Source organism: Nerophis lumbriciformis, linkage group LG31 (genome assembly GCF_033978685.3).
Source record: "Nerophis lumbriciformis linkage group LG31, RoL_Nlum_v2.1, whole genome shotgun sequence".
NCBI classification, from domain to species: Eukaryota; Metazoa; Chordata; class Actinopteri; order Syngnathiformes; family Syngnathidae; genus Nerophis; species Nerophis lumbriciformis.
In genome coordinates, this window is record NC_084578.2 from 23,649,704 (window position 1) to 23,677,525 (window position 27,822).

At 46.3% G+C, this 27,822-nt stretch overlaps 1 protein-coding gene across 5 annotated transcripts in view; it reads right to left on the bottom strand.

Annotated features, from left to right (window-relative positions):
- Positions 1-9,993: 9,993 nt before the first annotated feature.
- The window catches only part of hecw2a (HECT, C2 and WW domain containing E3 ubiquitin protein ligase 2a), a 246,889-nt gene continuing 229,060 nt past the window's right edge, over positions 9,994-27,822 (bottom strand). For all 5 annotated transcript variants that reach the window (XM_061926412.1, XM_061926411.1, XM_061926413.1 and 2 more), the window contains one exon: positions 9,994-10,742. In XM_061926412.1, coding sequence (XP_061782396.1) covers positions 10,631-10,742 — 112 coding nt within the window. In that variant the 3' untranslated portion in view covers positions 9,994-10,630. The remainder of the gene's footprint in view (positions 10,743-27,822) is intronic.

Consider the following 27,822-nt stretch of genomic DNA (forward strand, 5'->3'; position numbering starts at 1 on the left):
CTTTTCAGGGTACTGGAGAGTAGGCTACGCCGGATAGTCAAACCTTGGATTCAGGAGGAACAGTGTGGTTTTCGTCCTGGTCGTGGAACTGTGGACCAACTCTATACTCTCGGCAGGGTCCTTGAGGGTGCATGGGAGTTTGCCCAACCAGTCTACATGTGCTTTGTGGACTTGGAGAAGGCATTTGACCGTGTACCCCGGGAAGTCCTGTGGGGAGTGCTCAGAGAGCATGGGGCAACGGACTGTCTGATTGTGGCGGTCTGCTCCCTGTATGATCAGTGTCAGAGCTTGGTCCGAATCGCCGGCAGTAAGTTGGACCCGTTACCAGTGAGGGTTGGACCCCGCCAAGGCTGCCCTTTGTCACCGATTCTGTTCATAACTTTTTTGGACAAATATTCTAGGCGCAGTCAGTGTGTTGAGGAGATCTGGTTTGGTGGCTGCAGGATTAGGTCTCTGCTTTTTGCAGATGATGTGGTCCTGATGGCTTCATTGGCCAAGATCTTCATCTCTCACTGGATCGGTTCGCAGCTGAGTGTGAAACGACTGGAATTGGAATCAGCTCCTCCAAGTCCGAGTCCATGGTTCTCTCCCGGAAAAGGGTAGAGTGCCATCTCCGGGTTGGGGAGGAGATCTTCCCCAAGTTGAGGAGTTCAAGTACCTCGGAGTCTTGTTCACGAGTGAGGAAAGAGTGGATCATGAGGTCGACAGGCGGATTGGTGTGGCGTATTCAGTAATGTGGATGCTGTATCGATCCGTTGTGGTGAAGAAGGCAAAGCTCTCAATTTACTGGTCGATCTACATTCCCATCCTCACCTATGGTCATGAGCTTTGGGTTATGACTGAAAGGACAAGATAACGGGTACAATCGGCCGAAAATGAGCTTCCTCCGCCGGGTGGCGGGGCTCACCCTTGGAGATAGGGTGAGAAGCTCTGTCATCCGGGAGGAGCTCAAAGTAAAGCCGCTGCTCCTCCACATCCAGAGGAGCCAGATGAGGTGGTTCGGGCATCTGGTCAGAATGTCACCCGAACGCCTCCCAAGGGAGGTGTTTCAGGCAAGACTGTTATAGGGTTTGTGTTGTCATAACACCCCTTGTGAAATGGTATGCCCCAGCAGCAGGAAGTGGGCGTGTGGGATGTTTTGAAGCCAGTTGAATACAGTCGGACTAGAATATACACTTGTCTCAGGTCTCATTATTCATACACACACAAACATGGTGTCAGAAGTGACTAGAACCACATAGTCAGGTGGAAGAGTACTGTGCTTCACGGAGGGACCCGTGAAGACAAGAAAAAAAAGGAAAGAAAATAGCAACAAGCTAGGCTAACAACATCATCATGGCTACAAACATCCCGCCACCGGAGGAGATGAAGATCAGCGGCGATCTTGCAAGTAACTGGGAAAACTTCAGAGCAGAATTCGAAGACTTTGTACTTGCTACAGGATTACAAAACAAAGCAAAAGAGGTACAAGCATCAACTTTACGAAGAGTGATTGGCGGGGAATGTCGTCACATATACAAACACAACTTGGGACTCACACCGGAGCAAGCAAAGGACGTGACAGTTATTCTCGATGCCTTGGAGGGATATTTCAAGCCAGCTAGAAACGTCATATTTGAGAGATACGTTTTTGGCATCTGCAAGCAAGATGAGGGGGAGCCCATTGATGCATTTGTAACAAAGTTAAGGGAGAAGGCTGCTTCCTGTGAGTATGGACAACTCAGAGAGGATCTGATAAGAGACAGACTGGTGCTGGGTGTGAGTGATGAAAGCGTGCGCCGTCGTCTACTCAGACAGAAGGATCTCACACTAGCATCAGCCATAGAAATATGCAGAGCTGCTGAAATGACAGACAAGAGGATAAAAACGATCACACAGGACAGGGCACTAGAGACAGTGCATGCAACAGATGGCCCGAGTCCCACCCAGGCAGGAACCTCGGACAGGTTCCAGTATCAGACTCCAGGCACGAGTGAAAACAGCACGTGCAAATTCTGCGGGAACATGCACAGGCGCGGACGCGACCTGTGTCCTGCATTTGGAAAAAACTGTCGCCACTGTGGAACAGCAAATCATTTTGCCAAGGTGTGTATGAAGAGGGGCCAAGCTACACGACAGTTACATGCAGCTGACATGGAGGTACATGAGGACATGGACAGGTCTGACACAGAGGCCCACATATACACAGCAGAGTGCATAGGGGCAATTCAGGGTCGGGGGAAGAAATGGTTTGCCAACATAAAAATGAATGGAGGGTCTCAGAGGTGTCAGTTAGATTCAGGGGCAACCTGTGATGTAATGAGCATAAAAGACATGAGGAGACTTGCTCCAGAGGCTAAATTACGACCAAGCCAGACCAGATTAGTACTGTATTCGGGTCAATCAATGCACTCCATAGGCATATTCCGAACAGAGTGTCTAGTGAGGGGAAAAGCACACAAGCTACAATTTGAGATAGTAAGAAGCGGGCAAAGACCCCTGTTGTCAGGTGAAACGAGTGAGCGTTTAGGTTTAATGCACTTTACCATTCCAGAGGAGCTGCTTATGGTAGGGCATAGTAGCTCAGAGCCACTAACCAGGCAGCACCTTGTGCAGACTTATCATGATGTTTTTAACGAGCCAGTTGAGTCACTCCCAGGGGATGTTCATTTTGAGTTACATACTGACGTAGCCCCAGTGCAGGCCTCTCCACGTAATGTCCCAGTGGCTCTCAGAGATGCAGTCAAGGCTCAGCTAGACAAATATGAAAAATAGGGCCATTTAATCTTAGTGACAGAGCCTACTGAATGGATTAGCAACATGGTGATTATCAGACAGCCAGAGAAGTTAAGGATCTGCATAGACCCTAAGTCATTGAATCAGGCCCTAAGGAGGTCTCACTACATAATGCCGACACTTGAAGATGTGTTACACAAGCTGCCCAGGGCTCGCATATTCACACTTGTAGATGCACGAGATGCTTTTTTGCAGTGTAAGCTAGACGAGAGCAGTTACACCACCACGTTCTGGACGCCGTGGGGCAGGAAGCACTGGTTAAAGCTGCCATTTGGGGTGTCTGTGGCCCCAGAAATATATCAGCGAAAGCAGCACGAGCTACTGGCAGGTTTAAGCGGGGTAGAGCCAATAGCAGATGACATACTGGTGGTTGGGTGTGGGGAGGCAGATGACGAGGCCATACATGACCATGACACAAAACTGACGGCACTCATGCAGAAGTGCAGGGAGGTTAAGCTGAGGTTGAGTTTAAGGAAACTGCAATTCAGGGTCAGAGAGGTCAAGTTTCACGGACACATTCTCTCGGCAGCGGGGCTCAGAGTGGACCCTGACAAAAGTAGGGCGGTCCGGGACATGCCACACCCCGAAGACGCCAAGGCCGTACAGCGGATCATCGGATTTGTGACATACCTCGCAAGGTTCATGCCACGCCTCTCTGAGGTATGCGAGCCACTACGGAGGCTGTTGGACAAAGATGTCCCATGGCACTGGCTGCCCAAACACGACGCTGCAGTCGAAGAGATCAAGCGACTGGTCACAACTGCCCCAATCCTGAGATACTACGACGTGACAAAGCCAGTCGTCATCCAGAGCGATGCGAGTCAGAAAGGACTGGGCTGCTGCCTGATGCAGGAGGGTCAGCCTGTGAGGTACGCGTCACAGGCGCTAACCCAGACTGAACAGAATTATGCACAAATAGAAAAAGAGTGTTTGAGTATTGTGTTTTCGTGCCAGCGTTTTCATTACTATTTGTATGGGCGAGCGGAGATAATAGCAGAAACGGACCACAAGCCGCTCATTTCAATCTTCACAAAGCCCCTCCTCACAGCACCCAAACGACTTCAGAGCATGCTGCTCACTCTCCAGGCCTACAATCTCAAGGTAGTGTACAAGCCAGGTCCTGATATGCATATTAGTGATACACTAAGCAGGGCCACTGCTCCAACACAGGCACTAAATATACAAAGCAGTCCATCTGCTGCCTGCAGAGGGAGCAAGAAGCCACTGAGTTAATAAACCAGGCTGAATACCTGAACGTCACCAGCCAGCGGCTAAACCAGATAAGACTGCACACGGAGGGCGATGGGAGCCTTCAGTTATTGAAAGAAGTGGTGATCCAGGGATGGCCAGATTGCCGAGAGGAAGCTCCTCTGGCGATAAGAGAATACTGGTCAATCAGGGACGAGATCAGTGCACAGGATGGAGTACTATTCAGAAGCCAGAGAGTCATAGTACCAAAATCGTTGCGTGCAGGGATGTTGAAACGCATCCATACCAGCCATGTAGGAGGAGATGCCTGCTACAGACAAGCCAGAGACACGCTGTTCTGGCCCAACATGCACAGCGAGATCAAGGACTATGTGAGCCAGTGCTCAACGTGCAATGAATACTCACATGAGCAGCAGCGGGAGACAATGATGTCCCATGCACTTCCTACACAACCTTGGCAGATCCTCAGCATGGATCTGTTCAAACAAGCGGGCAAAGACTTTCTGATTATTGTTGACCATTATTCTGATTTCTGGGAAATAGAGCTGCTTCCAGAACTTTCAGCGGAGACCACAGTGCTAAGGTGCAAGGCCCAGTTTTCACGTCATGGACAACCGGATCGCGTGATAAAAGATTGTGGGTCTCAGTTTGATTGTGAGACCTTCAGGAGATTCGCAAAGGAGTGGGACTTTGACCATGTCAAGTCCTCCCCCAGGCACCCAAAATCGAACGGGAAGGCCGAATCGGCCGTGAAGATAGTGAAGGCTCTGTGCAAGAAGGCAGCCAGCACGGGTAATGACCCATGGCTGGCCATTTTGCAGTGGAGGAACACGCCCACGGAGGGCATGCTCAGCAGCCCCGCACAGAGGCTGATGTCTCGTAGGCTGAGGACTCCGCTCCCAGTCGCTGACACTCTTTTGGAGCCAAGTGTGGTCACTGGGGTCCCAGACAAGCTGCGGATAAAACACCAGACAGCCAAACTCTGGTACGACAGATCGGCCAGGGACCTGCCTGAGCTGTGTATTGGACAGGACATAAGGATGAAGCCCCTGCCTGGGGACAGGACAGGCAGGTGGCGAAGAGGAGTTTGTCTACAACAGGTGGGCCCCAGATCGTACCTAGTGGATGTTGAGGGGACATTCTATCGCCGTAACCGGGTGGGTTTGAGACCAGCGGAGAGGCACGCGGCAGAGCGCCACCCTGCGCCACCCTGAGCAAAACTGTGTACAGCACAGCTGCCCACCTGATGGGCAACCCAGCGGTCCACCCAGCAAAGTAATGGACACTGACACAGGTGTCCAGGCCGTCAGGCCACTCAGGCAGAGTGACCAGCACCAGCCTATGGCTGGACCACCTCCATCCCCATCACCATCACCACCACCACTATTTGCGCCAGCCGGGCACAGGACGGCCAGTGGCAGGGTGGTGAAAGCGCCGGACAGACTTAATCTTTAGGCACATCCGAACTCTTGGGTTTTGTGGTTAAAGTATACCTGGGACTGATTTGTTAAGGTTGTGGACACACACACAAAAAAAAAAAAAAAAAAAAAAAAAGTGAAAAAAGATTGTTATAATGCTGGAATGACATTGATTTGCACTAAGTATTATTTGCACTAAAATATTGGTTCTCACTGTGCTTGTACTAAGGTTTTCAGCAATGTAAAAGTTGACATATATAAAAGGGGAGATGTTATAGGGTTTGTGTTGTCATAACACCCCTTGTGAAATGGTATGCCCCAGCAGCAGGAAGTGGGCGTGTGGGATGTTCTGAAGCCAGTTGAATACAGTCGGACTAGAATATACACTTGTCTCAGGTCTCATTATTCATACACACACAAACAAAGACCCAGGACACGTTTGGAAGACTATGTCTCCCGGCTGGCCGGGGAACACCTCGGGATCCCCCGGGAGGAGCTGGACGAAATGTCTGGGGAGAGGGAAGTCTGGGCTTCCCTGCTTAGGCTGCTGCTTTTGTGACCCAACCTCAGATAAGCGGAAGAAGATGGATGGATGGATATATATATATATATATATATATATATATATATATATATATATATATATATATATATATATTTATATATATTTCAAACATTTTGAAATATATGTACGTATTTTACATATATATGAAAAATATATATGAAAAATACGCTAGTTCATTACTGCCACGAGTGTTACAAAGAGTCTCAATGTACAATTTAGTGTTGCCAATCAACCTATCCCCAGGTGCATGTCTTTTGGAAGTGGGAGGAAGCCGAAGTACCCGGAGGGAACCCATGCAGTCTTTGGGAGAACATGCAAACTCCACACAGAAAGATCCCCCCAAGACTATTCAGGACCTTCGTATTGTGAGGCAGATGCACTAACTCCTGTTCTACCGTGCTGCCCTTTTATTTTACTTAATAATGGTATATTTCGCCATCCAAGAAGTATGCTAGCTCCCCCCCTGTTAGCATGCTAACATTAGTATGCTAATGTTAGCATGCTAGCATTAGTATGCTAATGTTAGCATGCTAACACTTTATGCTAGCATTTGAACTAATTTTATACTTTTTTACCTAATATTCATGGTTTCGTTACCTGGCGCCATCTTAGAAGTATCCTAGCTTTTCCTCTGTTAGCATGCTAACATTAGCGTGCCAACGTTTTATGCTAGCATTCAAGCTGTTTTCGTACTTTTTGACCAAATAGTCATGGATTCCGTTACTTGGTGCCATCTTAGAAGTATGCTAGCTGCTCCCCTGATAGCATGCTAGCATTATAATTTTAATGTCTTATACTTTCACTTTAGTTAATTTTGTATATTTAGAGTTAAAAATCAGAGAGTATGTTACTTTGTACCGTTTTGGAAGTGTGCTGACTCTATTCAGTACAACTTTTACTATTCGCCTTTCAAACTTTTAAACTATTTCAACCTTTAAACCATTTTTACATAACACTAGCATTTCAGTTGAGCGTTAACTCTTTGACATACAAATCATTTGAACCTTCAAATATGTTTTACATTAAATTTATATTCAAGTGGCACTTCAGTTCAGCTTCAGCATTTCTCCTGAAATTGTTTCATTGAGGTTAACATGTTGGCGTATATACATATTTTGAAATGAAATGTGAAATTTCATTTTACAGCAGTCATCTGAAGGCACTTTACACATTAACTAGCTAAACTAGATGTACTGTATATAAGTGAAACCCACATAAACTAATGCTCTGTGACAGAGGCAAGAAAAACCTCCAAAACAACCCAGACTAAGGGGCCGACATCTGTCTCAACCGGTTGGGTTCGGAGATGGATAAGCATGGTTACAAAAAAATAGTTGTATTAGTGATGGTAATATAAGTTTGATAATAACAAACATTACTAATACAAATTCAGTCTAATGACGCTGCTATCGTTATATCATAGATTAAAAAATATATATACAAAACGATGTCACACCAGCATCATGATGATAAAAATTTAATATTTAACATTAGAGTTGAAGAAAGCAAAACAGTTTGTTTTTTTTCATCAATGCTGCAGATGTTTTTTCTTGACTGGATATTGTGAAATTGTAGGAGTATTGATTTAGTCATTTATAAAGTGTGATCAAATCAGCACATATTATTGTACTACAAAAAAACTACACAAAATGAATTCCAGTACACTGAATTCCACAATAATATTTGAGTATTTTTAAGTGTATTTAATGTTTGACGAAATGTGCTTCATAAAGTTGATTAGTGGTACTTTCGTAGATTATTTTTCTGGAAGTGGATTGTTTTTCTTGTAGTGTCAAACAAGCTAAGCCTTTAATCAACCCCCAAGGTCGCATCCTTTTTATTGATCGGATATTGATGCATGTACATTTTGATCAAGTCTGTCCCACAGTTATTTCACAGAATGTGTTTTCTGCCAAGTTTGTCAAGATTCTCTCAGGAAGTGAGAGAGGATCCAATCTTATTTTAAAGGAGTCAAACATACCACATGTGTGTTGGATGCTCTTTCACAGGAAAAAATGGTTGACTTTTCAAGCCCCTTTGGTACATTCAGTGCAAAATATATATTTATACACACAACAGGACAGATGTACATGTAGTTATTTACACAGAGGGCTACACAAACATATCTTCTATTGTTTACAAGTCAGCCCTATTGAATGATGATGCAATGAACGTCATCATCATCACCCACCTGTTTGTGTAAAAGTTAGAAGCATGCTCGCCACATACTGTACTCGCCCAGATATTACAATATGATAGAGAAACTAGTGTGTTGTCATTGGAAGCGATTGAATGTCTTCTTTTTGTGACTTCCACAATGAAAAACAGCTCCTTCATGCAAAAAGTGAGTAAACACAGTCTCTTTCAGTATTTCAGCATGATAAAATAATATTGCAGTTTTTCAGCATGCAATATCAAGCTAGAAGACAATGGCAGCAAGGCATTACTCACATAGTTGAGCAGGACCAACACCCATGCAGTATTGGACCTGAAAAGTCTGCATGTACATGTAGTACTACTCTAGCCTAACACTTGTGTACAACACCGTTTATTTTGCATGCACCCCAACACTTACACAACACTGCCCTTTTTATCTGCATGAAAGTCAAGGTACTTTGTGTTTCATCCACAACAGTCAAAATACTGCTCTGTGTTTTATCACATGCTATCAAAAAGTATGTCTCAGAAGTCATACATGGCCATGAGTTTGTGTATTTAATATTCACACAAACTTGTGGATATTGGGTGAGATTTCAGGATGAAGTATGCTGCACTTCAACTTTACAGGTGTATTTAATTTCTATAAGCTTTGGAATGTCCAACTGTTGATCATTTTAGTGCTTTTTAAACTTTTTAAACTTTTCAAACAAGGAACAGTAACCTTCAGGTAAAATATAAGTTTTGCAATGTACAAGCTGCTGCTTATACTCTAAGATCAGTGGTCACTTCCCTGAAACCATGCAGGCTGGCTATGGTGAGTACTGATGATTAATTGTTAAAAAAGTATTTTGAAGAGCATGATGAAGAGGATGTTAAATAGTAATTCTACCAATACTTTGACTAAAATTCTTCATTTATTTTTGATGAATCAAAACACTTACTTGTTAGAACATCAAGTTGTGTAAAAAGTAGTATTTAAAAAGAGATGTGTAAAAAGTACATTCCAAAGTTTGGACAAATCAAGTTCACCTGTGAAGTTTTTTTTAACTTTATTCTAAAATGTCAGCAGAAAAAACAATATGCACAACTTTTAAGTTGTGTTTTTGTTTTGAAGTTTTTAAGGTTTGCCCATTGTGACCATGCAGGATCTCAGATACACACACGCCCAAACAGACATACATTCATACATACACACATACTTACACACATACATATATATATATATATATATATATATATATATATATATATATATATATATATATATATATATATATATATATATATACACATGTTATATTTATAGTATAATATTTATTCCTGTAAAAAACACATTCTGAACATACGTTCTCAGGACTGGACTGTGCACCTTACCTCTTTTTTTGTTTTCTTGCTATGTGTTCCATATTTGTAGACTGTCGCACTGATACTGGAGTTGCTTTTAATCTCATTGTACCTGTGTATAGTGACAATAAAAATACCTATATGTGTATATATATATATATATATATATATATATGTATATATATATATATATATATATATACATATATATATATATATATATATATATATATATATATAAGTATGTATGTACACATATATATATGTATATATATATATATATATGTATATATATATATATATATATATATATATATATATATATGTATATATATATATATATATATATATATACATATATATATATATAGGTATGTATGTACACATATACATATATATATATATATATATACATATATATATACAGTATATATTATAGAATAGAATATAATGTCTTTTATTGTCACTATACACAGGTACAATGAGATACATATATATATATATATATATATATATATATACATATATATATATATATATATATATATATATATATATATTTACACATCATCGCTTATGCATCACTTGTGATTCACCTATTTCATTCATTCACATATGAGCAGGTGTGTTTACGTTGTGATTCATTCATTCACATATGTTCATGTTTGGGCGATGTGCTCAAGTTGTGATTTATTCATTCGCTTATTTTTTATGTTTATGTTTATTCATTCAATTATTTCTTAAAGTACGTTAATGTTTGATCTGGTGTTTTCAAGTTGTGTTTCACACTCCACAGCGATCATAGTATCTGAGCTTATCTTGAAGCTGGCATGATGATGTGCGTCTTCTGTGTCAACGAGTACATGAAATATGTTTCCTGACATTCTTCAAGCTGTCAATCATCCGACTGCGACGGGAAGTTTTGTGAGCTTCTGGGATTGAGCAGACACAGTTTTGAGGTCCAGAGAGGAGAATGGAGAACATTGGCTCTCTAAGGTGCACAAGGAGGACGTGGAGAAGAGTGAAGAAGGCAGTTCACTGAAGGCTGAGTGAAAACATTTTCATCTTTTTGGTTCTTTTTCAAAAAGTGTTCCAGAATGATCCACTGTGTTCAGGACTGTTGTTGTCCACGTGTCCTGCTAAAGACAACCTTTTGCCTTCACTCCAAACCAAATGTGCTGGTCTCCTCCACTGCAGTCACCATCTTTTCGTACAGCATCGAGAAGGATGCGTATGCTGGCAGGTCCAGACGATTGAAGCATGTGTGAGCTCTGGACACACACACACAATCACAATCATAACACAATCACAACACGATTGACATGTTTTGTTTATTTTATTCCTACAATGTCCTACAACCCATAAAAAGCTGTGTTACACAAATGCCCAGTGAACCACACTTGGAACGCATAACACACTTCTCTCACTTTTTTGTCTTTTTTTTTTCCATCTGAGGTTTTTTTTGGATTTGCAAAATATACATAATCCTCCAAACCAAACCTCCATACACTCCAAAATAGCCCGCCACCCCCTTCCACATAGTCACTGAGCTGACTATTTCACCTTCCAAAGGCTAGAATATTGAGTGTACATGTCCCAGAGAACATCTTCAGCTAAGGATGTCCTATTTGAATCCAAATTTACGATAACAGCAACAATAACAGTAACACTATCAGTAGTCAAAATGTTGATTATATTGGAGCAGCATGATCAGCACAGGGACGTGAATGGCCGGTCAAAAAATGCCTCGCATTGAAAAATAATAATATGGGCTGCTTGCATTGCAGAAATAAATACATTAATAAAATAACATTTAAAATAAACTTTTTTTTAAATATAAATATATCCATCCATTTGCTACTGCTTGTCCCGTTTGGGGTCACGGGGGATGCTGGTAAAAAGTGAATGCTCACTAATTATTCCTCGCGGGTTTGTCGAAAAAGAGTAAAAAAAGGCTTGAAGTATTAAAACATGTGTATTCAGAGCCATAACAAAGATAATGGAGTCTGACGGAAAACAAACATTAACATTCAACTACAAAATTACAACGCTCCAAGGGATTACCGAACAAGAAGATCTTTACTTAGGTGCACATTCATCTACACTTATAGACATTCATAGGGCAACACAAAATATTGCTGAACAAGAATGAGTGGAACTGAAGACCTTCAGCATAGATCATAATAGTCCCGAATTATAATTAAATAGGGATAAAAATGTTGTATTTCTTACCTGTCGATTATTTATTTAAACAGTACAATTTTGTATACAAACTACAACAGTATGAAGCATTTTTTTTAAACAATTCAACAAATCCCTCAAAGTGATCGCTATCTCAGACCATGGATAAATGCTAAAAAAAAAGAATGGATTTTGACCTTGAAAGATATGAACTCAATTATATCAACAGAACTAACAAGAACAGAGGGAAATAAATTTGTACGTGATAAAGAATTTAAACTACAAAGTGGCATAAAAAAATGTAATTAGCTATTGATAATATCTTAGAATGTATAACCATTGAAATATGTCATGAAAAATACAAGAACACATTAATCAGCTGTATATATAGATCCCCTAAGTCAAATATTGATATTTTTGAGAACTGTATTAAGGCAACTTAATATCAGAACACAGCGCCACACTTATTAATAATATTTTACTAATGATTTTGATAATAATACCATAAGCGACCATCAGTGATAATCTCAGTTTTCACAATTTATGACGGAAACAACAAGAAGAGGAACATTGATGACAAAAAGACAATTCGAAGAATATGCACAGAACAAAGTATGACAGCTTTCAAGAATGACATGAGAGATCAAAGTTGAGATAATGTATACAGTGAAAATTATGTTCTTAATGACAAACACTGTCCATTGAAACAACTTAGTAAGAAGCAAAAGAAAAACAATCAACCATGGATGACAAAAGGACTGAAAAATGATTGCAACAAGAAAAATACATAATATAGAACATTTATAACATAAAGATTTAAAGAGGCAGAAAACAAGTACAAAACGTGTAAGAACAAGCTAACTTGTATACTACAAACACGTAGAAAAGAATATAGCAGACAATTATTAGACCGGAACAAGAACAATATGAGAGCAACATGGAGCATCCTAAATAGCATAATTAAAAATGGTGCTAAGAAAGATTACCCTAAATACTTCTCAGATAGAAATTTAAAAAATGACAACATGAACAAAGTAGTTGAAAACTTCAATAAGTACTTTGTGAATATTGGACCAAATTTGGAGGTCAAGATTTCAGACCTGATTCAATTGAGGACTTGAATGACACTATAGACAGAAATCGCAACTTGATGTTCCTCGAAGGTGTGACAAAAAAGGAAATAATCCATCCCATCCATCCATTTTCTACCGCTTGTCCCATACGAGGTCGCGGGGGGTGCTGGAGCCTATCTCAGCTGCATTCGGGCGGAAGGCGGTGTACACCCTGGACAAGTCGCCACCTCATCGCAAGGCCAACAGAGATAGACAGACAACATTTACACTCACAATCACACACTAGGGCTAATTTTAGTGTTGCCAATCAACTTATCCCCAGGTGCATGTCTTGGAGGTGGGAGGAAGCCGGAGTACCCGGAGGGAACCCACGCAGTCACGGGGAGAACATGCAAACTCCACACAAAAAGATCCCGAGCCCAGGATCGAACCCACGACCTTCGTATTGTGAGGCACACGTACTAACCCCTGTGTCAACGTGCTGCCGAGGAAATAATCAATATTGTGAAAAAATGTAAATCCAAGACCTCAACTGATTGTAATGGAATTTATATGGAAACGATAAAGGAGTTAATTGAAGAGATTGCAGAACCTTGACAATATATCAGCAACCTATCATTTCAAACAGGGAAATTCCCAGACAAAATGAAAAAAACAAAAGTCGTACCAATTTATTTGACTGGTGACAAACTACAGACCTGTTTCTCTACTTCCACAATTTTCCAAAAAATTGAAAAACTGTTTAACAACAGATTAGACAAATTCATGAATAAAAATGAAATACTCACAGACAACCAATACGAATACAGAGCCAACATTTCAACATCAATGGCATTAATAGAAGTAACAAAATAAATTACCAATGCTATAGATAGGGCACAGCGACAGTGTTTATGGATTTAACAAAAGCATTTAACACAATCAATCATAATATCTTCATAAACAAATTAGAACGGTATGGCCTTAAGGGTTGGTCTTGAACTAGGTAGACGCTACTTAACCAACAGGAAGCAATATGTGAAGATAGGAGAACAAACGTCTACAGAGCTGAAAATATCTTGTGGCGTACCTCAAAGATCAATAATGGGACCATCCATCCATCCATCTTCTTCCGCTTATCCGAGGTCGGGTCGCGGGGGCAGCAGCCTAAGCAGGGAAGCCCAGACTTCCCTCTCCCCAGCCACTTCGTCCAGCTCTTCCTGTGGGACCCCGAGGCGTTCCCAGGCCAGCCGGGAGACATAGTCTTCCCAACGTGTCCTGGGTCTTCCCCGCGGCCTCCTACCGGTCGGACGTGCCCTAAACACCTCCCTAGGGAGGCGTTCGGGTGGCATCCTGACCAGATGCCCGAACCACCTCATCTGGCTCCTCTCGATGTGGAGGAGCAGCAGCTTTACTTTGAGCTCCTCCCGGATGGCAGAGCTTCTCACCCTATCTCTAAGGGAGAGCCCCGCTACCCGGCGGAGGAAACTCATTTCAGCCGCTTGTACCCGTGATCTTGTCCTTTCGGTCATAACCCAAAGCTCATGACCATAGGTGAGGATGGGAACGTAGATCGACCGGTAAATTGAGAGCTTTGCCTTCCGGCTCAGCTCCTTCTTCACCACAACGGATCGATACAGCGTCCGCATTACTGAAGACGCCGCACCGATCCGCCTGTCGATCTCACGATCCACTCTTCCCTCACTCGTGAACAAGACTCCGAGGTACTTGAACTCCTCCACGTGGGGCAAGATCTTCTCCCCAACCCGGAGATGACACTCCACCCTTTACCGGGCGAGAACCATGGACTCGGACTTGGAGGTGCTGATTCTCATCCCAGTCGCTTCACACTCGGCTGCGAACCGATCCAGCGAGAGCTGAAGATCCTGGCCAGATGAAGCCATCAGGACCACATCATCTGCAAAAAGCAGAGACCTAATCCTGCAGCCACCAAACCAGATCCCCTCAACGCCTTGACTGCGCCTAAAAGTTATGAACAGAATCGGTGACAAAGGGCAGCCTTGGCGGAGTCCAACCCTCACTGGAAACGTGTCCGACTTACTACCGGCAATGCGGACCAAGCTCTGGCACTGAGCATACAGGGAGCGGACTGCCACAATCAGACAGTCCGATACCCCATACTCCCTGAGCACTCCCCACAGGACTTCCCGAGGGACACGGTCGAATGCCTTCTCCAAGTCCACAAAACACATGTAGACTGGTTGGGCAAACGCCCATGCAACCTCAAGGACCCTGCCGAGAGTATAGAGCTGGTCCACAGTTCCACGACCAGGACGAAAACCACACTGTTCCTCCTGAATCCGAGGTTCGACTATCTGGCGTAGCCTCCTCTCCAGTACACCTGAATAGACCTTACCGGGAAGGCTGAGGAGTGTGATCCCATGATAGTTAGAACACACCCTCCGGTTCCCCTTCTTAAAGAGAGGAACCACCACCCCGGTCTGCCAATCCAGTGGTACCGCCCCCGAAGTCCACGCGATGCTGCAGAGTCTTGTCAACCAAGACAGCCCCACAGCATCCAGAGCCTTAAGGAACTCCGGGCGGATCTCATCTACCCCCGGGGCCTTGCCACCGAGGAGCTTTTTAACTACCTCAGCAACCTCAGCCCCAGAAATAGGAGAGCCCACCACAGACTCCCCAGGCACTGCTTCCTCATAGGAAGACGTGTTGGTGGGATTGAGGAGGTCTTCGAAGTATTCCCTCCACCGACCCACAACATCCGCAGTCGAGGTCAGCAGAACACCATCCTCGCCATACACGGTGTTGATAGTGCACTGCTTCCCCTTCCTGAGGCGGCGGATGGTGGTCCAGAATTGCTTCGAAGCCGCCCGGAAGTCGTTTTCCATGGCCTCACCGAACTCCTCCCATGTCCGAGTTTTTGCCTCTGCGACCGCTGAAGCCGCACACCGCTTGGCCTGTCGGTACTTGTCCACTGCCTCAGGAGTCCTATGAGCCAAAAGAACCCGATAGGACTCCTTCTTCAGCTTGACGGCATCCCTCACCGCCGGTGTCCACCAACGGGTTCTAGGATTACTGCCACGACAAGCACCAACTACCTTGCGGCCACAGCTCCAATCAGCAGCCTCGACAATAGAGGCGCGGAACATGGTCCATTCGGACTCAATGTCCAGCACCTCCCTCGTGACATGTTCAAAGTTCTTCCGGAGGTGGGAATTGAAACTCTGTCTGACAGGAGACTCTGCTAGACGTTCCCAGCAAACCCTCACAATGCGTTTGGGCCTGCCAGGTCTGTCCGGCATCCTCCCCCACCATCGCAGCCGACTCACCACCAGGTGGTGATCGGTAGAAAGCTCCGCCCCTCTCTTCACCCGAGTGTCCAAAACATGAGGCCGCAAATCCGATGACACAACTACAAAGTCGATCATGGAACTGCGGCCTAGGGTGTCCTGGTGCCAAGTGCACATATGGACACCCTTATGTTTGAACATGGTGTTCGTTATGGACAATCTGTGACGGGCACAAAAGTCCAATAACAAAACACCGCTCGGGTTCAGCCGGGCAGCCATTCTTCCCAATCCTGCCTCTCCAGGTTTCACTGTCGCTGCCAACATGAGCATTGAAGTCCCCCAGTAGAACGAGGGAATCACCCGGGGGAGCACTCTCAAGTACTCCCTCAAGTGAATCCAAAAAGGGTGGGTACTCTGAGCTGCGGTTTGGCGCGTAAGCGCAAACCACAGTCAGGACCCGTCCCCCCACCCGAAGGCGGAGGGAAGCTACCCTCTCGTCCACCGGGTTGAACTCCAACGTACAGGCTCTGAGCCGGGGGTAAACAAGAATTGCCACCCCAGCCCGTTGCCTCTCACTGCCGGCAACGCCAGAGTGGAAGAGAGTCCAGCCCCTCTCGAGAGAACTGGCTCCAGAGCCCTTGCTGTGCGTCGAAGTGAGTCCGACTATATCTAGCCGGAACTTCTCCACCTCGCGCACTAGCTCAGGCTCCTTCCCCCCCAGCGAGGTGACGTTCAACGTCCCAAGAGCTACCTTCTGTAGCCGAGGATCGGACCGCCAAGTGCCCTGCCTTCGGCTCCCGCCCAGCTCACATCGCACCCGACCTCTATGACCCCTGCTATGGGTGGTGAGCCCATTGGAGGGGGGACCCACGTTGCCTCTTCGGGCTGTGCCCGGCCGGGCCCCATGGGGACAGGCCCGGCCACCAGGCGCTCGCCATCGTGCCCCACCTCCGGGCCTGGCTCCAGAGGGGTGCCCCGGTGACCCGCGTCCGGGCGAGGGAAATCTGGGTTCCTTGTCAGTGTTATTCATAGAGATCTTCGAGCTGCTCTTTGTCTGATCCCTCACCTAGGACCAGTTTGCCTTGGGAGACCCTACCAGGGGGCATAGAAGCCCCCGGACAACATAGCTCCTAGGATCATTGGGACACGCAAACTCCTCTACCACGTTAAGGTGGCAGCTCAGAGAGGAGCAATAATGGGACCAAAATTGTTTAATCTTTATACAAATGACATTTGTAAAGTACAAAAGATTTAGTATTATTTGCAGATGATACAACTGTGTTTTGTTCAAGAGAGAACACACAGAAACTAATACAGATACTACCAGAAGAAATGAACAAATTATAAAGATGGTTTGACAAAAACTGACTATCTTTGAATCTCAGCAAAACTATAATAAAGCTATTCGGTAACAGTAGAAAGGTAAGTCAAACAGAAATACAAATAGATAGAGTAAATATTGAAAGGGTAAAAGAAAACACATTTCTGGGTATAATAATAGATGATAAAATTAATTGGAAACCTCATGTAAAAAATATACAACAAAGTAGCAAAAAACATGTCAATAATGAATAAAGCAAAATATGTTCTGGACCAAAAATCACCTCATATTCTCTACTGCTCACTAGTGTTACCATATCTGAGTTATTGTGTAGTAATATGAAGAAACAACTACAAATGCGCGCTTCATTCACTAACGGTGTCACAAAAAAGATCAATTAGAATAATACATAATGTTGGATATAGAGAACATACAAACCCTTTATTTATTGAATCAAAAATATTGAAATTCAATGATTTGGTGCATTTGCAAACTGCTGAAATTATGTACAAAACATACCTGCCACCCAAGAATGTATAAACATTCTTCTCAACAAAAGAAGAGAAATACAACTGTGGAAGTCTTTGTGTGGGTTCTTTCGGACCAATGGACCACGGCCACACACCCTTGGGTACAGATTTACAACACTCTTTATTTGGAGTCGCATTGGTTCTTTTCAGCAATTGTCTCTGGGCTTTTCTCTCTTCTCCTTCATCTCTCCTTGCTTCTGCCCCCCCCCCCCCCATGGTCTCCGACGCTGCTAATAAAGAGACAGGTGATTAGATAACTCGTTCACCCGCTGGGACAGCACCGCCCCCAGTCCCCGGCCCGACGTGTCCGCCTGCAGACAGAAAGGGATGGCAAAGTCAGGCATGTGCAGTACCAGCTCCTCGCAGAGTGCTGTTTTTACCTTCTCGAACACCCGCTGGCACTGCGCTGTCCACTGGACCAGATCTGGAGCACCCTTTCGGGTGAGATCAGTCAGTGGGCTGAATAGGTCCGCGAACCGGGGAATGAACCGGCGGTAGTAGCCCGCCAGACCCAAAAACTGCCTCCCCTCTTTTTTCGTCTTGGGGGGTGGACAGGCTGCGATTGCCACCGTCTTGTCTACATGCGGCTGCACCTGCCCCCCCCGCCCCCCCAAGTGGTACCCCAAATACAGTACTTCCCTCCGGGCCAATCGCGCACTTTGAGGGGGTTGGCGGTGAGCCCCGCCCGCCTCAGGGACTCCTGCCGCATGTGTTTTTCCCAGCCGCTACTCTGGATGATGATATCATCCAGGTAGGCAGCCGCGTATGCAGCGTGGGGGCGCAGCACTCGGTCCATGAGGCGCTGGAACGTGGCTGGCGCACCGAACAAACCAAACAGAAGTGTCACAAATTGGTATAAACCTTCCGGAGTGGAAAAGTGTTATGATCCGCTGCCCGGATCATATTTTTGTTTACGTTTTCGAGGCACTTGTGTTTGTTGTTAGTTTTGGACTCCTTGAATGCCTGTTGGTACACCTGAGTTTGTTGCCATGGCTGCTTATTGTTTTCACCTGCCGCGTGTGTTTCCGACGTGCACCTGTTTGTCATCACTGACATTATTATTTAAGCCTGCATTTCCTGTCAGTCTGTCTTTCTTCCAAGTTTGTTTCCATACAAAAGATGACGACTTTTGTTTCCTGCGCTAAACCTTCTAGCTCCCACGCTAAAGGCTCTGTTTACCTTCTAGCTCCCATGCTAGCTCCTTTTGTTTCTGCCTTAAGTGCTATGAGCACGTTTTTGTTTGTTCCAGTATAATTTATTTCTTAAATAAATAATTTCTTACCTGCACGCTGTGTCCGAAGCCCGATCTGTATTCCTGGGAGAACGAAACCCCGCATCACCATGCGACCAGGTCCTCCGCCACCAGTCCTTCGGCATGCTAAGCCGCAACCTCCTGCCCGGCCACCGCCACCAGTCCTTCGGCGTGCTAAGCCGCAACCTCTTGCCCGGCCACCACCACCAGTCCTCCGGCATGCTAAGCCGCAACCCCCTGCCCGGCCGCCACCACCGGTTTTTTGGCATGCTAAGCCGCAACCTCCTGCCCGGCCGCCACCACCGTTTTTTCAGCGTGCTAAGCCGCAACCCCCGGCCAGGCCACCTCCGCCAAAGTCACGCCTAGCACCTGCTCCAAGTCTGGTTCTCACACCAGCACCTGCTCCAAGTCTGGTTTCCGCACCAGCACCTGCTCCAAGTCTGGTTTTCGCACCAGCACCTGCTCCAAGTCTGGTTGCCGCACCAGCACCTGCTCCAACTCTGTTTTCCGCACCAGCACCTACTCCAAGTCTGGTTTCTGCATCAGCACCTGCTCCAAGGCTGGTTCCCGCACCAGCTCCTGCTCCAAGGCTGGTTCCCGCACCAGCACCTGCTTCCACGACAATGACAGCCCGGACGCCTGCACCTCTGACTCCGCCCATGCCGGCAGCTGAGCCGCCTGCTTCGCCTCTGGCTCCGCCCACGCCGGCAGACGAGCCGCCTGCTCCGCCCACGCCGGCAGACGAACCGCCTGCTCCGCCCACGCCGGCAAACGAGCCGCCTGCTCCGTCCACGCCGGTAGACGAGCCGTCTGATCCTCCCACGGCGACGTCGGCTCCTCCCACGGTGAGGTCGACTCCTCCCACGGCGACGTCGACTCCTCCTGCTCCCACGGCGACGTCTGCTTTCTCCTCAACTTCGGTGGGCCTTCCCAGGGCGCCACCACCTTCCTCGCCCTCATCGTCGTGTCAGCGACCTCGAGTGGTCCGGCTGCGCAAGCAGCTCTCTCAGAGGTCAGTGAATGGACGCCAGTGGCGCAAACAGCAGCGACGCCCAGGACGTTGTCATATAACTCTCTGGCTGCTGAATTTCTGGCGCCACTCACGCCCACTTTCTCGGCGGATTCGTGGCAGTTCCGTGGTCGCCCGCCTCGCCTGCGGCAGCGTCGTTCCATTCACTGCCGCCACCTGACTCGTTCCCGGTGGATTCGGGGATACGTAGCCTGGCGACCCTCCGCCAAATCCTCCCTCCACCCTCCCTTGACTCTTGAACTTTCTTATAGTTGGTGGGTTTTAGTTTTTCCAGGGGACATCTGGAATCTGTCCCTTAAGGGGGGGGGGGGGGGGGGGGGGGGTACTGTTAAGATCCGCTGCCCGGATCATATTTTTGTTTACGTTTTCGAGGCACTTGTGTTTTTTGTTAGTTTTGGACTCCTTGAGTGCCTGTTGGTACACCTGAGTTTGTTGCCATGGCTGCTTATTGTTTTCACCTGCCGCGTGTGTTCCCGACGCGCACCTGTTTGTCATCACTGACATTATTATTTAAGCCCGCCTTCCCTGTCAGTCTGTCTTGCTTCCAAGTTTGTTTCCATACAACAGATGACGACTTTTGTTTCATGCGCTAAACCTTCTAGCTCCCACGCTAAAGGCTCTGTTTACCTTCTCGCTCCCATGCTAGCTCCTTTTGTTTCTGCCTTAAGTGCTATGAGCACATTTTTGTTTGTTCCAGTATAATTTATTTCTTAAATGAATAATTTCTTACCTGCACGCTGTGTCCGAAGCCCGATCTGCATTCCTGGGAGAACGAAACCCCGCATCACCATGCGACCAGGTCGTCACAGAAAAGGCTATTTTTTCCCGGGACTCTGGTGACAAGGGAATCTGCCAGTAGCTGTTGGTTAAATCCAGTGTCGTGAAAAAACGAGCAGTACCCAGCCGATCCAGGAGATCGTCGACCCGAGGCACGTGATATTTCATTCACCTTGCGGTAATCCACACAGAACTGCACAGACCCATTCTTCTTCCCTACCGGAACAATGGGGCTGCACCACGCACGGTGGGATTCTTCTATTACCCCCAACTCCAGCATGGTTTTTAATTCTTCCCGAACTACTTTGCGCTTGTGCTCGGGGAGCCGGTATGGCCGAGATCGCACCGTAACACCTGGGCTGGTCTCAATATGATAGTGGATGAGATTCGTGCGGCCGGGCCGAGAGGAGAACACATCAGAAAAGCACCGCTGCAGCTTGGCAACATCGGCTTTCTTCGCTAACGTGAGCTGGTTGTCACAGGGGAGGGGAGAGGGCGGGGGAGAGGGCGGGGCAGAGCGCGGGATCTCTGGCCCCAACTCCTCCTCCTCCCTCACTACTGTTACCATGGAAACAGGCTCCGCCTCCTTACAAGCTTTCAGTATGTTTAGATGGTATATTTGAGTGTCTCCACCCCGGTCCGAGCGTCGAACCTCGTAATCCATATCACCCACTTGCCGCGTGACCTCAAAAGGTCCTTGCCACCTCGCAAGTAATTTCGAGCTGTAGGTTGGGAGTAATACAAGCACTTTTTCTCCCGGTGAGAATTTTCTTAGCTGGGTCCCCTTGTTATGAGTGCGTTGTTGCCGTTCCTGGGCGCGGAGCAAATTCTTGCGTGACAAGTGGAGTTTTGCTCGCATGTCCATGACGTACTGAATTTCGTTTTTGCTGGAGCTCGGACCCTCCTCCCAGCTTTCCTTAATTACGTCCAGCACCCCGCGCGGTCTCCTGCCGTAAAATAGCTCAAAAGGCGCAAAGCCTATGGAGGCCTGGGGTACCTCCAGCATCGCAAACATTAGGGGATGCAGCCATTTATCCCAATTTGGTTTGTCCTTGTGCGTAAACTTACGGATCATGGTTTTCAGCGTCTTATTTAACCACTCCACCAGCCCATCTGTTTGTGGATGGTACACACTGGTGCGGATCACTTTAATTCCCAATAACACGTATAGTTCCTTTACCGTGCGTGACATAAAGGACGTGCCCTGGTCAGTCAGAATCTCTTTCGGGATTCCAACAGGGGAGATGACCTGAAACAGAGCTTGCGCGACACTCTTTGCAGAGATGGAGCGCAGTGGCACTGCTTCGGTAGCGCGTTGCGTAATCCACCAGGACTAACACAAAACGGGTGGAATGGTCCGATGAGGTCCAACCCAATTCTCTCGATTGGTACCTCCATGAGCGGCAATGGGCGCAAGGGCGCCTTCGGGGTGGCCGCCGGATTCACAAGCACATCTGCCCGGATGCCCGGCCAATGGACCATGACCCGATTGAGTGTCTTATCGTACCCCATGTGGCCAGACATGGGATTATAATGATTTTTTTGGCACCAACAATTTGGTGGATTCCTCTCCAGTTTGAGTGTCGCGGCTCACTCGATAAAACCTGTCCCTAATAATTGAAAAGTGAGGGAATACCCGCGCTGTTCCCGGGCGCACCAGCTGACCGTCGATGTAATCCACCTGGTCCCAGGCCGCACGCAAAGTTTCATCACGGGACTGCTCGAGGGGAAAATCCTCCGTAGGGTGCCAGTGGGGCGCCGGCAGTGTCGGATGGACTCGCGTCGCCACTCAGAACTGTGCGGATATTCCCCTTTCCTACGGTCCGTGAATGCACTCTCACACATTGTGTTTCTAGAAAGTTAAACCCCGGCCAATTTGTGCCCAAAATCACTGGGTGCGTAAGGTGTGTGCTTTGACACTATGCTTTTGCCCGCTATACCAAATTTGCACTGGAACAATAGGGTACTCGTGCACATCCCCATGAATATACTTAATTTTTCCCCCGTGTTGCCTGCCTCAACGCCCCGGGTCGAACCAGGTTTTGGTGGATCATGGACTGTTTACAGTCCGAATCCACCATCCCTTGCACCCTTACCGGGACGCAATATGTCTCTCCCAGATTGGGGCCGGGCGCTGGGGGGCCGACAACCCATATCGCCTGTCCCACCTCCATCAAGGAGCGCTCCCGTCTCACGTGCCCGGGCTGTCCGCACCCCAAGCACACCCTGGTGTCTGAGGTGCCGTCTGCGGGGGAAGCCCTCTCTCAGCAGCGCCGGTACCCTGGACAGAAGGAGGAACAGAGGAGGAATTACAACCCCATGCACCCCGCCCCCTGATGTTATGGTTGGCTGTGTGAGTGGGTGTGGTGGGTGGATGTCCGAGCCGGGAACCTGCTCGTGGGTCGAGGCCGCCTCCACCGGGTGGGGTCTTGCCTCCAGGGGTGCCTCCTCCTGTGCGGCGAGTCGTCGGCGGGGTGTTGGGGTGGGCCTTTCGGCCGGCCTTGCGGTCGCCTCCCGCTGGACTGCTAGGTGATCCTCGGCCAGGGTCACTGCTGCCATCAGGTTCCGCGGACGGTGGTACTCGACCCATGCGGAGGTCCTGGCTGGGATGGAGTCAATGAATTGTTCCAACACTACCAGTTCCAACATTCTGCTGGTTGTGGAAATGCACCCGGGCGGCCGCCGGGAGACTCAGCGCCGCCCGCTGCACCTCCCCCGCCAGTAGCAGCAGCAGCTTTATGCCCCATTCTTCCTCTGGCCACTTACATGCAGCTGCCGTGGCCTCAAACACATCCAGGAACGCGTGGGGATCCTCCACCTCCGCCATGCGCTGCATGGAGGCCGTCGCCCCCGCTCCTGAAGTCTCTGCTGCCCTGCCCATCAGCGTCTGTAAAATTTGTGTTTGCTGCTGGCTTGCCGCTGACACCTCGGCCAGGACCCGGCGGAGCGCCTCCAGGGGAGTTGGGGCCGACATCTTCTCGAGGTCCTGCTGCGTTGGGCGCCACTTGTGGAAGTCTTTGTGTGGGTTCTTTCGTACCAATGTACCCTCGGGTACAGATTTACAACACTCTTTATTTGGAGTCGCTTTGGTCCTTTTCAGCAATTGTCTCTGGGCTTTTCTCTCTTCTCCTTCGTCTCTCCTTGCTTCTGCCCCCCCTCATGGTCTCCGACGCTGCTAATAAAGAGACAGGTGATTAGATAACTCGTTCCAGCTGAGGTATCTACTCACCTGTCAGCTGCTTCACACAATCTGCCCGCAGGAGACGCATGGACCACGCCCCCTACACAACAACCTCAGAGGGAAATCTAATTTAAAACATTTGTATGCACGTACAACACTGAAGACCTTGAGCATATCAGTATGTGGAATTAAATTATGGAATTTATTAAACAAATAAATTTAAACAAAGCACAATATGATTAAGTTTAAGAGACTGTTCAAACTACAAGTGTTCACAATGTACAAAGAAGAACAATTATCATATATATCTTTAACCTTTAAAAAAAAAATTGAGACAATGAGTCTGGAGTGAGAAAAAAACTCTACAATTCGAGACATGCGACGAGAGGTGAGGGGGACCGAAGCTGCTAGCCACCAGGGTTGCTGCTCAGTGTTCCATTATACCACGTGGGGTGAAGCGTCGAAGGTGTGGGATGGGGCATGGGGTAAGTGAGTGTGTGGTGTGTATTTTTCGTGGATGCATATGTGTGTGTAAGGCTGCGTCTCTGTTCCGCAACCTTGGTGCTCTCGCAAACGCAATAACAGTCAATCAATCAATCAATGTTTATTTATATAGCCCTAAATCACAAGTGTCTCAAAGGGCTGCACAAGCCACAACGACATCCTCGGTATAGCCCACATAAGGGCAAGGAAAAACTCACCCCAGTGGGACGTCGATGTGAATGACTATGAGAAACCTTGGAGAGGGCCGCATATGTGGGTAACCCCCCCCCCCCTCTAGGGAGACCGAATGCAATGGATGTCGAGTGGGTCTAACATAATATTGTGAGAGTCCAGTCCATAGTGGATCCAGCATAACAGTAAGAGTCCAGTCCACAGTGGGGTCAGCAGGAAACCATCCCGAGCGGAGACGGGTCAGCAGCGCAGAGATGTTCCCAACCGATATACAGGCGAGCGGTCCACCCCGGGTCCCGACCCCGGACAGCCAGCACCCCATCCATGGCCACCGGATCTGTGTGTCTCCCCTTCCACAAGGGATAGGGGGGAGCAGAGGAGAAAAGAAAAGAAACGGCAGATCAACTGGTCTAAATAAAGGGGGGCTATTCAAAGGCTAGAGCATACAAATGAGTTTTGAGATGGGACTTAAATGTTTCTACTGAGGTAGCATCTCTAACTGTTACCGGGAGGGCATTCCATAGTACTGGAGCCCGAATAGAAAACGCTCTACAGCCCGCAGACTTTTTTTGGGCTCTGGGAATCACTAATAAGCCGGAGTTCTTCGAACGCAGATTTCTTGCCGGGACATATGGTACAATACAATCGGCAAGATAGGCTGGAGCTAGACCGTGTAGTATTTTATACGTAAGTAGTAAAACCTTAAAGTCGCATCTTAAGTGCACAGGAAGCCAGTGCAGGTGAGCCAGTATAGGCGTAATATGATCAAACAGTCCAACAAAAGTCAACAACAACAGGTGTCTGTCCATGAGAGACACTTATCGCAGCTTCTGCTTATTTGTAGGAAGGTTTAGATAATTCTGCCTTGGAGTAATGCACTTGATGCACCAGTTTAAATTGAAGGGCTTTTTTTTATTGGCATTTTCAAATAGACAGAATAAAGTGCAAGTCGAAACAGTACAATTTTAAAGTCAGTAAATTATTCACACCCTTTCCCTTAAAACCCAAACCACCCACCCACCCTCCCATCCCACTCAGGTCCCACCAACAAGGGACAAATGGCACAATTATATAACAAGTAAGACGACAAAGACAGACACATTCTCACACACACACACACACACACACACACACACACACACACACACTTATACGAGGCCATAGACAGACGGGCTGAAAAAGAGAGAGAGGGAGAACTATATATATATATATATATATATATATATATATATACACACACATATATATATATATATATATATATATATATATATATATATATATATATATATATATATATATATATATATATAAATATATATATATATATATATATATAATACTAATAATAAAATAAAAATTTAATAATAATAATAATAATATATAATAAAATAAAATAGAATAAAATAGTACTAATAAATAAAAGGGAGATTATTCCTCATCTGCGTCTGGGCATAGGTCAAGAGAGTTGACATACAGCAAAAAAGGACTCCATGAGCTTTCAAATGCTTGAGCCGAGCCTTTTAGCGAAAACCTAAGTTTTTCCAGTTTTAGATTGTAGACAACCTCTTTAATCCAACGGCCGTGTGATGGGGGGCGAGCCAGCTTCCAATTAAACAAGATCAATCGCCTGGCCAGCAAGGTCGTAAAAGCAACAGCGTGTTTTAGTGGTACCGGGCACATGTTGTCGGGGCATACGCCAAAAATGGCTGATTATGGGTTGGGAGGAAAGTTTCGACCGTATGCTTTTCCAATTGTGTCAAAAATGTCCTCCCAAAAGGAACATAGTTTAGAGCAGGACCAGAACATATGGACGTGATCAGCCGGAGATTGTTTGCATCTATTGCAGGTATTGCTAACAGTGGGGTAGATTTTGGATAGTTTTGAATTAGTGTAGTGAATTTTATGGATTACTTTGCATTGGATGAGACTATGACGGGCACATATTGAGGAGGAGTGAACCAGTTTCAGGGCAGAGTTCCAGTGTTGATCGGATATGTTGGTATTAAGATCGCTCTCCCACGAGGCTCTTATCACTGATAGAGAGTTTGGAGCAACTGAACTTAAGGAGGTATATAACACGGAGATACATTTTTTATGATTAGGGCTCAAAGATAACAATGTATCTATAAGAGTTTACGGAGGACGATTTGGAAAGTGTGGGAACTGCTTCTTTACAAAGTCCCTCGCCTGAAAGAAACGAAAAAGGTGGGAGTTCGGCAAATCGTATTTGGAAGAGAGTTCAGTGAGGGATGAGAACACCCCGTCTGCATAGAGGTCTTTCACAGTGGTGATACCATGATCGTGCCAAGTCATGAATGCGGGGTCAGTACGGGAAGTTTTAAATAATTGTTTTTTAAGTAGCGGGGTCAATATAGATGGGCCCTGAGAACCCAAGTGTTTTCGTAGCTGGTTCCATATTTTAATGGAGATCGATACGATGGTGTTTGCGCCTTCAAGTTTAAATGGGAACGGGAGTGATGAGCATAAGCAAGAATGTAATGAGGAGTGTGGGATTGCCGTTTCAAGGGATACCCAGGCCGGGAGGGTCTGAGAGCCTCCATCCATCCAGTATAGGAGTTTCTGTACATTAGCCGCCCAATAGTATTGTCTGAAATTGGGGAGAGCAAGCCCTCCTTCAGATTTGGGAGATTGTAGGACAGACTTTAAAAATGTAGATATTGATTTGTCTAATTTATCGAAAAATGATTTAGTAATAAATATGGGGATATGTTGAAAAAGGTAAAGGAATTTAGGCAGAGTGATCATCTTGATCAGATTGATCCGGCCAGCGAGAGATAATGGTAAAACGGACCAGCGGGCAAAGTTCTTCTACATCTTTTCAATTAGAGGTAAAAAATTTGCCCGGAGCATAGTAATAAGGATCCCCAAGTAATGAATCCCGTCATGTGCCCATTTGAATGCCGCTAGAGATCGTGGTAACTGTTTAGCTATTGAAGGGCGTTTTTGAGCACACGTTTAAGATGTTTGAACCCCCTCCAAAACTTTGGTCTAATTTAATTTGGCAATACTTTTCCGATGCCCTTTTGCGATTATGTGATTGAAAACCGGATCTCTCATAT